Source organism: Amblyomma maculatum, chromosome 1 (genome assembly GCF_055883805.1).
Source record: "Amblyomma maculatum isolate TAMU_Amacu chromosome 1, ASM5588380v1, whole genome shotgun sequence".
Lineage (NCBI taxonomy): Eukaryota > Metazoa > Arthropoda > Arachnida > Ixodida > Ixodidae > Amblyomma > Amblyomma maculatum.
In genome coordinates, this window is record NC_139344.1 from 400115407 (window position 1) to 400128135 (window position 12729).

Here is a 12729-nt window from a genome sequence, read left to right on the forward strand (position 1 = left end):
ACGCCTCCAGCATTTCATGTTTCACTGGAAAATATCAATGACACCGAGAAAGAGGCCGTCGAATTTCAGCGTACACTTTTATTCCGCTCCCACACTTATGCAGAGCATCTTTATGTCTACTTTAAGTGAAGTTGTGGAGTATAAAATATGGTAGTTTACCAAAAGTCAAATAGTGAAGTTTCCAGTCTTTTTTTTCTAAATGGCACTGGCCATTCCAAACCAATAGAAAATCGTCAATAGCCTGTTGTCAGTTTGGCGGTGAAATATTGCATTCTCATGGCGCAATATAATCTCCAGCGACGCATGTAATTAGACGAACAGTTAATCCTTACAAAATGCGTTGACGAAAAACTGGCCTGTGCGCGTGGAACCTGAGATGCTAGTGGAAGAAGAGAAGAACTGCTTAGATGCGAGCGGTTACCAGCCTTCTGGTTCACCGAGATTCGGCGACCGACTGGCTTCCCGCCATCGGAGTCCTGGCGACGTTTTGCTGGGCGTACTATGCCTACGTGCACGTCTTCTGCCCAGCCCTGGTTAAAGACGACGAGGAGCGGTTCTTGCTGGCGTCGCTGTTCCTGCTGCTCCTGCTCTTGGCGGTGTGGTCCTTCCTGCGGGTGAGTATTTTGGGAGGAGACGGAAGTTATCAGCAAGGCGCGGATTTGACAAGGACGTGCGAATATTGACCATGAACAAAGATTAATACTATACGGTGGGTGAGAGTTTAAATATTCAGTTTATTTGTGCTACCATGTGTAGTCAATAAACCTAGTTTTCTCAGAAGCTGGCCTGATCGAAAGGCTATGAAAGTTTTTTTATAGCTGAATATTAATAGTTATGTAGAGTAACTTAATAATGCGCTCTAGGGGGCTAATTGGTGCATGATGCGGACTGTTTTTGTTTTGAAAAAGTTCTCTAGAGACATTTGAGGCCAGGGACTTTGGAGGTATGAAAAATAAATAAATCACCATGCGGAATGTCAGATGCACCGTATCTTCACGATTTCAAATTTGAGTAGGCTACCTTATCTAAGATCATGGTTTCAAAAGTAGTGGGCAGTGGTCTGTGCTGAACCAAATGGCTACTGTTGCTGTCCTAACAGATACTAACTTTTGTCTATAGGTACCAAAAATGGTTTGCATTTATTAACGCCTCCATGGGATCAAAATTTAAAAGTTAAAAAGAAATGTCACGTGTATTAGAAATAACATATTAGTCCAACAGCTGGTACTGCAGGTCAGATGTGTCCATGATTTCAATAGATTCCATAACATACTCCTGCGTTGCTGTGATTTTACTGGAAAAAATTACAGGTCCCTATAAGACTCCGATGTCGACTCACGCAGCGGTGTATTCTAAAGGTGAGAGCAGTCAATGTCCTCGAAAACGACTCGTTATAACAACCATCGACAGCGAACTATAACCTCTATGAAAGAGGCCTGGGTCAGTAATTATGTCCTCTGATAACAATTCGTAACGAAAATATAGCAAGCTCTTGTGGACGTTTTTCTTTACCACAGGCACATGTCATAGGTGTACAACGTGACTTCAGGGTGTTCAGAATGTGTGAATTTTTATTATGCCGCATGAGACCACGACGTTTATCAGAGCTCAATTTGTCAATGTGTTCTACCAGAGCATTTATGCTGCTCTTTCTATATTTTCTATTGCCTTTATAAGGTTTTCCTCATTCTGTTTTTTTTGTGTGTGTGTGTTTTATGCAATATCAATACATGTTAAGAAACCCCAGGTGGTTGAAGCTTCCGGAGTACTTTGCTGCGGCCTTCCTCATTGCTGCTGCCGCTTTGGAACATGGCTTTGTGAACCCTAAGTCAACACAATACTTTCTCAGACACCTTTAAAGTGAACGGGGATACCTGAACGGGGATACTTGCTTGGCAAGCTCAGCCGGAATTCAGCTACCTTATAGTGATACAAGGGGGTGGCCATTTGGTGCCCAGCTTTCGGCGGCTCAAGTCAGAGTAAGGGTCAGAGTAAAAAGTAACAAAAAACAACTTTATACACAGCAAGAGACCAGAGAGAGCAATTCACACTAAGAATTAAAATGCACTAACGAGAGGTTCACAGAAGGCAACGCTAAGCATGAAACTCAAGGGTGCATTCGGTAACACAAATGCTTTACAACACTGAACAATAGACGAGAGATTCGAAAAAAACAAACACCAAATTGTTAACCGGGCACTGTTACAGACTGACGCCTAGGGAGTAACGATGTGGCCGCCATGTAAGACGTACGCTGCTCCTTCGCAGATCTATGGGCTTGATAGCAGCGGGTGAACCCCGTGAGTCGAGCAGTAGCATTTGTGAACTTTCCGCACTAGTAGCTCAAACACTGGCTGGCTCACACCAGCGACATGGCCTCAATAAATTGGGCGTGGCACGTCTGTCTATTAAGAAGCGCCAAGGCTGGCGCGCACATACAATTGACTTCACTTGTTGAATCGTTCCCATTTCCTCCCACCGAACCGCGTGCCGACATTGGTTAGGCGCAGCCGCACCTTCTCGAGACGACTCGCATCTTCCGTCCTGATGAGTCACCATCATGGCCGAGCGATGAGAAGTACGGTGAAGCTGGTGCATACAAAACCCCGAACTCTCCTCGCGCGGGGAAGGCCGTTTCTGCAATGTTGTGGAACGTTCAACGCAGACGGTGCGCGGTCTTCCTTCACGCCGCGCTGCCTTAATCAATGTGTGCCGATTTCGTGACAGCTCTGCTTCGGCAACGTTTCAGCGACTTATGGACACTGTGCTAGCAGACTTCAAGCGGTAGACGTGTCTCATCTATCTCGGCAATGTCGTCGTTTTCGCTTCGATCTTTTCGAATACTGCGTCGCCTTGAGGCCATCTTAAGCGTTATTAGGACCTCTCGGTTGATACTGAAAGCGGAAAATTGTCATTTCGCTTAGACAGAACTAACATTCCTGAGCCACGTAAGCCACGAAGGCGTTAAGGTTGATCACAAAAAGCATTGGCTATCGCAATATTTCGGAACCTGAGGATCTGCGATTTCTTGGTTTATGCGCTTATTTCGGCACTTCGTCAAACACGTTTTGCACATCACCAAGCAGCTGACCCGTTTAACGAAAAACGACGTACCTTTCACGTGGGAGGCTCCACAAGCTGATGCTTTTCCTCACCTCCAGCACAAACTACAGTCACCGCCTGTTTTTGCCCATTTCGACGACAGCAAAGACACCGAAATACACATCGACGCTTATAACGTGGGTTTAAGATCTCTCCTTGTTCAGACACGAGACACGCGTAGCGTAGTTGCCTACGCCAGTCGTCTCTGAACTGCAGAAATGAAGTTCTCTGCCACCGAAAAGGAAGGTCTTGCTATTATGTGGGCGAATACCAAGTTTCGCCTGTACCTCTCTGGCCGGCTCTTCAAGGTAGTCAGTGACCACCATGCCCGGTGTTGGTTAAAAAGCTTGAAGAGCCCTTCTACCCGCCTGGCGAGATGGAGACTACGACTGCAAGAGTTTGATATTAGTTACCACTCCGAACGAAAACATTCGGATGTCGACTGCTCGTCCCGCGCACTGTTGAGCCTCGTCCAGTGGCCTTGTAGACGACGACATGCTCCTGAACTATCTTTCGCCGCGCAGTTCGGCACACCGCCAGCGCAGCGATCCATCACCTGCGGCTGTCTTCAAATACCCTTAGCAGAAAACTGATATGACTCGCTCCTTTCTGCAATCCGCGTCCACCCTCTGCATCCGGAATGGCGTTCTCTGCAAGAACTTTAGCACGCGAGCAAGACTCCTTATCTCATCGTTGTCTGTGAGGTCTTTCCGACGAAATCCTTATGGTTGCCACGACAAGCAAGCCAGCCACAGGCCATCTAGGAATCGCCCGTATCTTATCCCGAATTCAAAAACAGCATTACTGGTCTTGTCTTTCGTCGCACATGGCACGCTGCTTGCGCTCTTGTCGTGACTGCCAGGGCCCTAAATTGCCTTCTCTGCAACAAGCCGGTTTGTTGAAGCCAATCTTGGTGCCATAGAAACCGTTTCACGTGATCGGTATGGACATGCTGGGGCTGTTTCCTATTTCGATATGAGGTAACAAGTTTATTATTGTAGCAACTGAGTACCTCACGAATTATGCCGAAACAGCCGTCCTCCGTAGGCGCACATCCGTTGACGCGTCACAATTTTTCAGGCTACAAATTGTCCATGGTGTCCCTAAAAGTCTTATCACCAATCGTGGGCACCGTTCATCTCACTTGTCATGCAACAGATCATGCACTATAGTTGCAACAGTCAACGTGGCGCTCCAGCTTATCACCCTGAGACAAACAGTTTACCGAGCACCTAAGTAAGCGTCTTGCCGATATGCACTCCACATATGTGGACGCGGAGAATAAACAATAGGACCTTCGCTTATAACACCGCCGTCCAAGAAGCCACCACCATGACACCTTTCTCCCTCGTCTACGGTCGCGACGTCAACGCGATGCTCAATGCTATGCTACCTCACGTGGACAGTGACGTCTGTGACGTAACCCCGCTCATGCAGCGTGAAGAGGAGGTCAGACAACTTGCCCGCGTGCGCGTAACCAACAAGCAGCGTTCTGACGCCGAGCGCTACAAATTTCGTTGTCGCCACGTAGAATACGTCGTCGGCTACCTCGTCTGGGTCTGGACTCCCGTCGGCCAATGAGAACGGAGCGAAAAGCTCCTGCGACGATATACTGCTTCAGCGCATACCAATTCGTGCGCCGCATTGGTAACCTAAATAAACTATGAGTTGATTCCCGACGGACAAGGACCATTGCGCTCATGATCGCACTCTGAGATTATTCATGTAGTACGCCTGAAGCCTCATTACGCAAGGGCGGGCCTCTCACTCTTTACCTCTGCCTTAACTTGCTACCACCCATGCTAGACTAGTGCTCCACGCATCGAGTTTTCCTTTTTCCAGTGGGAGGGTAATGACCCGTGTACGCCTCGGAGCCCGCAAGCAGTCTTGAACCGACGACAAAGTTTCTCACACTCGTCCGAGCTGAGTGCTTGATGGAAGAGTCACCGCCGTCTCGGTTGCTACACTGCCCTGAATTCAAGGAACTGCTGTCGACGCCCGTGACCCTCAAGGTGCTCCTGAGGTCTTAACAATATGACGTGCAGAGAAATGACAGGCAAATAGTTGTGAATATCTCCAAGCTGTAATAGTATAGTCGATTGGGCTTTTGCAGTAGCTGGGATTAGGTGGTTTTCCGCATGTATTTCATTCAGTTATTTTCCGTTACCTACGGCCCACAAGTAGGTAACTTTGATCGTAATGTGAACGAATGTGGACACCCCTGCGGGCAAAGTTAGTTAAAACGCAGCCATTAAATGCAATCTCTCATTAAAAGCTAGGTAACGAGCAGCATTGCAATCGGCATCGTTGCAGGCAATCACTGCTCCCATTCCGCCTGTACCGGCCTGCTACTACGTGAGCTACTTCACCCGTCGCCAGATTGCGCACTCCAACACGTCCGAGCAGCGTAGGGAGCTTCTGGAGTCGCTGGGCGCCACACGGGGCATCCTGACGCGGGCCAAAGACGGAGGCGTGCGCTACTGCGACCAGTGCGGCCTCGTGAAGCCGGACCGATGCCACCACTGCTCCTGCTGCAAGAGGTAGCTACGCCTTGAGTTAGTAACGAGGCATCATAGAAAGGCTCCGCGAGTAGAAACGTGACGTCAGTCTGTCGATGTAGAGACTGGAGACGTGGGAGTGATTTAAATTCACTAAATCTGGGGTCTCGACGGTAATTCAAATACATGACAACGCCAAGACATGAGAATTGTATACCGCTAATTAAGGAGATTTAGTTAAGAGAGGGACCGACCTTCCTATGTAATTAACTGGCAGTATCCTGGGTTCTGCTTTGGATATCGCCGTCTACATGGCCTTCGATCGGTGCAGTATAGGAGCACGCAGGCACTTGCACGTCAGAGCCCATGTGCGAATGTGACGCCGGCTTCAAGCGCGCCCTTGATGGTGCTGGATTAAACTCTTTACTCAATATAATGTTTACTTTGAACAAATTTGCCACCCTCAGAATTAAATGTGTCGGAAAACGAAATTATTTGTCATACCGAAACCTAAGTGGTCATTCGTGCGAAAGACATCAATTTCTTAGTGCAAATCCCAAGCCGGAGCTGCCGCTTTTTGATGGAGGTGAAAACCAAGGCGCCAGTGTGTGTATCAGTGTCGGTGCACTTTTAGAAACCCCAGATGCTTGAAATTTCTGTACCCCTATACTACGGCATCTCTCATAGCCCGAGTCGCTTTGGAATGTTAAACCCTACAAACCAAACCAGCCTTATCTCCATGATAGGTTAAAACATTTCATAAAGAGCTTTGTAAACACGTCATAGAATTGTGCCCAATAGGATTTCAGAACATTTGGTCATCCAGAGCGCCGTGCAGATGTATACCGCTTCGGTATACGAGCCCGCATCGTTCTGAAATGACATAAAAAAAAACATTCAATTTCGATGCACTGTGTGATGTTAGACAGCCTTTTGTTTCCTGTTCCAAGTTTAAATTTTGTGCTAGTCGTGTTTTCGTCCTGATTTTTTTTTCGATATTTTCGCTTAAAAACACTTACACTGCCAAAAGCGAAACTATTGTGTCTGTCTGCAGCCATGGAAAATTATGCTTCACCCTTGGAGGGATGTACACATATCAAGGCAAAACCCACCTATAGCTAGGAACAAACTCAACCTCAAACGTAGATTCACCTCCTCATCTTTCATTTGGACACATTCACACTCCAAAATCTCATCTGTTAGGCTACGCCACCTACCATCAATCTGCCTCATCAGCTTCCCCTTTCGATGGCATCCTTCCGCGCACATGAAGCATCGTATAGGAACCTTCGTCGAGTAAAAAAAAAAACGTCAATATGGAAATCAATGGTTAACTGAACTGCTGCGGTAGAATTGTCACATCAGTCGTCTTGACATCCTATAATATTTATTGAACTTTTTAAGCGATTGTTGTGTTTTCATTCTCTAATGCTTTTCTGTTTTCTCACAACGTGTTTATCTTTGTTTTACAATCCTTGGTGCCTTTCCTAATTCTCGTTCTTATCGCGTTTTAGCGTGCATTGAAGGAAAAGACACACAGTAATATGTGCTCAATTATTATTTTAGTATCATGCTGCAAGGCCAAGATGTTTTCCGGAACACAATACAAGAAAATGCTCCGAATCGAAAGGCTGCAGTGGGAAAAATAGTATGTAATAGACAAGATACATAGGTAAACTCCACATATCTTCAAAACAAAAGTAGTCCCTCAGCATAAAAAGTAAAAAATAAATAAATGACCCATGATAACCGCTATGAATTGCAATAATAATGGAATAAAAAAAGCAGATGCCATGAAGATGGTTAGCAAATTAACAATGAAGGCCACAACTTCGTGGAAGCAGACAAAGAGACAACTGATAACACATTTTAATTTTGAAATGCTGGCTTGCACCATTTCTTTGGGCTGGCGTTTGCCACAACCAATGTTCAAAACTAAAAGTAAACTCGGCAGACGGCCTATATAAAAGAAACTGCTGACGAAAGCAAGTGTCAAATGAAGAACTCGGATTGTTTAACTTTACTCTAGCCTTGAGCCATTACTTCGTACATTCATGAAAATCTTACTGTGTATTGCCGCCAAATGGCAGATAATCATTTAGCAGAAACTACAATTCCCGTCTGCCAAACTATGCAATATAGTGTACTGTGTATGTTGTTCCTGCCCGTAAAGAAAGTGGCAAGTGATCGAGACTTTAGTGATATTTTCACCCTCCGGGGGCCTCTCTGTTTTCATTTATGAGATGAGGAGATTTGACTCTTTCAGAGAATTTTATGCCGACGCAAAACAGACTTTCATAGTCTGATCTTGCCAAGTGATTGACAATGGCCCAACTTTGTTTATCTATCAGCTTTCCTTGAATGTTTTTTACAAACAAGATGTAATAGCGTAGACCGATGGCCGAGTTGGTACGATATTTTAGAAAAAAAAAACAGCTCACTAGCGCAAACGCATCCCTTCCTTCCTCATGTTCCTTCATGGTCCGCAAATTGTTTCCTAGAAAAAATAGAAGCGTGTTTGCTTTTCCGCATTGTAAACGTTCCGATTATTTTTTACTATTACGAAATATTCAGCTTTAGCGATTCCTGCAATGACCTTTGGTGCTCAGGTGCATCCTCAAAATGGACCACCACTGCCCTTGGCTCAACAACTGTGTGTGCTTTAGCAGCTACAAGTTCTTCCTGCTCACGCTGCTCTACGCGGCGCTGTTGGCGGCGTTCACCTTCGTCACCACCTCGTCGTACGCGTGGGACGCCGCTAACCCTCTGCAGCTCGCCATTAGTAGCCTCGTGCACATCGTCCTCCTGGCGGCGGTGGGCGGGACTCTCACTCTGATCTTGGGCGGCTTCTTTAGTGTCCACGTACGCCTCGTTTACAACAACGAGACCACGCTCGAGGGATTGCGCGCTTGTGCCTTCGTCGACCACGGGGACTCCTTTGACCTAGGCCCTCTCAGGAACTTCACTCAGGTGATCTCTAATGCAGTACGACAGACAGCAGTTGCAGAATTAGACTACTGTTATTGTAAGGAAATTGTGACACCGGCTCAATTATTATTCGGTTCATGGGCATGCCACTTTGGTTTTTGCAGTGTGAGCTTCTAATAAAGGATCTGGCCGAGCAGAGTCTAAAGGCTGGCTGGCAGAGCAGCTGGTTACCAGGGTACACATATGGAAGGTAACCACCTAGAGGGTAAACATCTGGACCGTAAGAACCAGGAGGGCTTAGCAACCGCGAAAGCACAAAAATGTCAGCGTGTGGTATGGTGTGCTTGGTCGCAAGGGAAGTTATAGATGAAGAACAGGATGTCTGAAACGGGCAGAAGCTTACTTGACGTCAGGAACAGACAGCAGTACACCTCGTACCGGCTGAATCAATTGCTAAGGTAGATATTAACAGCGCGAAGAAGAGATGGTTACTCACTGCAAAGCTCAGCAGCACGGATGTCATTCTTACCGCTGACAATAGCCTGCCTTGCTCGCATCGACACCGAGACAATGATCTGCGTAAGTGCATAATAAATATAGCCGACCGCCAAATAATACGTATGACTGTGAAGTGCGTTATCGACAGTAGCAGAAGTTGATCTCGGCGGTAGGTGGGCTTGACAACGCATTTACGGACTACAGTTCAAGGGAGTGCCGCAATATTATAGCTGTCTCAGAATAATGCATTAAGCCGTTAAGCATTGGGCCACTGAGGTCTTTTTTTTTTTTTTTTTTTTTACTCCTGACGGAAGTGAAGACACAGGATCAAAGGTTGTTTCAGGGTAACTTATATTGAGTTTGTACAATGTTCAGCACGCACTAGATTGCATAGCAAGCGGACATGTGTTACGGTCTACCTCTGAGAAAATGAAAACGTTGCTCTCGGATTCATGTCTTGATGCCTCAACAGCGGGCATACTTAGCTGCTTATTGAGCCGTCGTAGCAGTACCTACAGAGAATGAAACTTGAAAAATTGTTTTGAGCTGCCACAATTCAGCAGATGTTTGCAACATTAACTGTTTTAGTTTTTTTTTCTTTTAAATGGGGGAAAAACAGTGCTTCTTCCGTGCTTATGATAATAGCAATAGCTAGATATAAAGAAATAAAAGAAGCCGTAACTTTCTCAGTCTTCGTGGAATTGCATACGCAAGTGTCAAAAGTTTCTTGCAGACTATAAAAGCTATGCATTCCAAGTCTGCTAGAAAAGCAGCTTGGGCTTGTTGGTTATGCATCTTGAGGTAACAGCGCGGAACTTGGACGGGAGCACATGATTAGAAGACGACACAACGAGCGCTGACTTTCAACAACGTTTATTTTGGAAAACCCACAACTTCTTATACCCTTAAGCAACACATCACGTACAAGTTACTTGCACATCTCAGCATAGTTATAATAAAATAAACAATACACTTGCCGTATAACCTGTTGCACACAGCGTGGTGCACTCACGGAAAAGATTGCACATTTAGCAGCTCGATTTCTTTTTGTGTTAGCAGTAGGGACGGTTAACCTACACATCGTTTCCGCAGTCTGGCTGCTAAGACAAAAAAATCAAGCTGCTAAATGTGCGATCTTTTCCGTGTGCGTTAACAAGTGAGTGTACCACGCTGTGTGCAAGAGAAGGTTATGCGGCACGTGTATTTTGTTTTATTATAACTATGCTGAGACGTGGAAGTCACTTGTACGTGATGTGTGGCGTAAGAGTATAAGAAGTTGTGAGGTTTCCAATATAAACGTTGTGGAAAGTCAGCGCTCGTTGTGTTGTCTTCTAATCTTGTGCTCCCGTCTACGTTCCGCGCTGTTACCTCAAGATCCCAAGTCAATCCTGGAAAAGCGCTATGATAGGTTCTTTCACGCCTACTCATCAGCTTGACGTTTTCTGACGACGCATTTAGACGCCGTGTAAAAATACAGACGGTGCACATAACACTGAACAAAGGGTTGGACAGGTTTAGAATAGACATTTGCATGACGCTATCCTTCCTCTATTATCCGCATTCTAGTTATGGATACAGAAACGCACTGATAATTTTAGATTAGTGTGGCCACCTCATTATCAAAGCAGAAGTAGGTTTTCCCAATAGACGTTTTACATCTGTTCTAGGAATGGCAGAACCGTTTCTCGAAACCAGAAAACTGAAGAAATTGCTTATGAACGTTGCTATCGGCAAGAGAAGAGAAAAAGACACCTGATACTTTATTTATGGCCAGTGAACGTGCTGAAAAGTCTGTTTCAACTACCAAATCAGTTAAGCTGAAGGGGCGAGGGGCCAGCTCTTTTTCAATGCTGAGCCTCGTTCATTATATATGGCCCAGAGGTGAGCCCACTAACTTCGGAAATATAGTACGTAACAAGAGTTCTCGCTAAGACTTCATTTTGAATAGTACTTGTCAAGCGCGCACTTTAACGCATGCTCGCCTTTATGCCCCTATGCACCTTTCATGGTGGCGCTACGTTCCGCAGCGCTCAAATCATGACCTCTGCACTCCTGTAAGCGTTGATAGCGTCGCTAGGAATATGGAGATGGAACATAGATGTTGAGAAATATGAATTAAGTATCCTGTCAGGTGTCACGACACGTCATTACCGCGTATTAACAAGGGCCAAAAATTTTCGAATGTCTTAGCATTGCAGTGGTGTTACCAGTCATGAACCGTTACGTCCACGACTTTTATTTACGGTTGGCCTTGCGCAGGTGTTCGGTACCAGGTTTTACCTCTGGCCATTTCCTGTTTTCACGAGCCTGGGCGATGGCGTGCACTTTCCAACAAGACTGCACCCGGATCCAGGCTCCATCGCCGTCCAAGAGCAAGGGCCACTTGGCCGACAAGAGGCACCTGGCCGTCTTGGGGAAAACGTACCAGTCATTTTGTCCGCCGCAGATGCCGCGATCGCTGACCTTACAGCCCACTGGGCTGACCCCGCAAAGATTCAGGATTCTGAGAGCGCACAACCTTCGATCGCATCAGAGTCTGCGGAAGGATTGAAGTTTTCTGAAGTTGAGCTCGGGAAGGCAGCAAACATGCGATCACCAGCCGCCCGCTTTGCCCGGTCTTTACTGCGGCCGGCGGCAAATGCTAAGCTAAGGCCTCTCGTGCATTCCAAAGTGGAGACTGAGCATGTGAACACGAGGGTAAAGACGCCTTGGTATATTAGAGCATACCACCCCTCAGCCAGCTCCGGTTGCATCTACGATTCATGACAAAAGCCATGAACTCATGGAAGGCACATGTTCCACTCTGTGATAGGTGACAATTATTGTTACAAGTAAATAATGTGAAAAGTTTAATAGTTTACAGTAGTTAACCTCCGTAAAAACTTCCCAACGTGTACTTTCTTAGGACATTTTCGAACATAGGACACAGGAACATTGGGCACAGTGGAAGATTCACTTGCCACTTGATTCTGCAGTTACAAAAGGGATTAAGCTTATATATTATATATCGCAGAAAGCTGTGCATGTCGCTGGTGTCTTAGTTTTGGCTATAGCTTGTTTGACGTTTCACGTGCCATTAGCAAAGTGCTGGAGAGGCTTCCAGACAATACAGTAAGCTGGAAAAATCCCCAGTTGAAGATATATTTAATTTTATTGCGGTGACTTTTGGGCATTGAAGCTGCGTCTGCAGAATGTTGGCCTTCGCAGCAAGAAAGCTTGTTTAACGCGCTCAATTTTCTCCAATTTCTCGCTGTAGGTGCACATTTCCGTAATAGTTCGAATGTGTGATATAACGTAGAAACGTTATTTCGTCTGTGCTTTCTCAATGGTTGCACCGAGTGACGCCCTACGTGATATCCTGTAGCGAGGCATACCAAACAGATGCAAACAACCTGGCTGAGACTAAAAAACTTTTAGCTACCGTTTTGTGGAGTTTCAGCAGAACATAGTCCTTGAATAGAGACAGATTGATGTTGTAACCGCTGTTTTCCAAAACAAAATAAATCGTCATAATCCACCACCATGCGACGTCAAATCTTCCCGAGCTCCGGTTTTCACTAGAAGGAATGAGGAACAGGAGTATTGATCCGACTCATAATTTTCTCATTAGTGGGCATGCTTGGACCAATTCTTTTCTGCCACAAAATGAGCATATTAGACCTTTCGGCTAAAACTGCATATTGTTTCTACTTGTTCTCTGGAG

General features: G+C 45.8%; 1 protein-coding gene across 1 annotated transcript; it reads left to right on the top strand.

The window, feature by feature from the left end:
- Window positions 1–407: 407 nt before the first annotated feature.
- Window positions 408–11792, top strand: LOC146208682 (palmitoyltransferase ZDHHC2-like). Its single transcript, XM_084579092.1, has 4 exons — window positions 408–614; window positions 5416–5642; window positions 8210–8570; window positions 11286–11792. Exons 1-4 carry the CDS (start codon window positions 408–410, stop codon window positions 11790–11792), a joined length of 1302 nt encoding a protein of 433 aa, XP_084435218.1.
- Window positions 11793–12729: the final 937 nt, after the last annotated feature.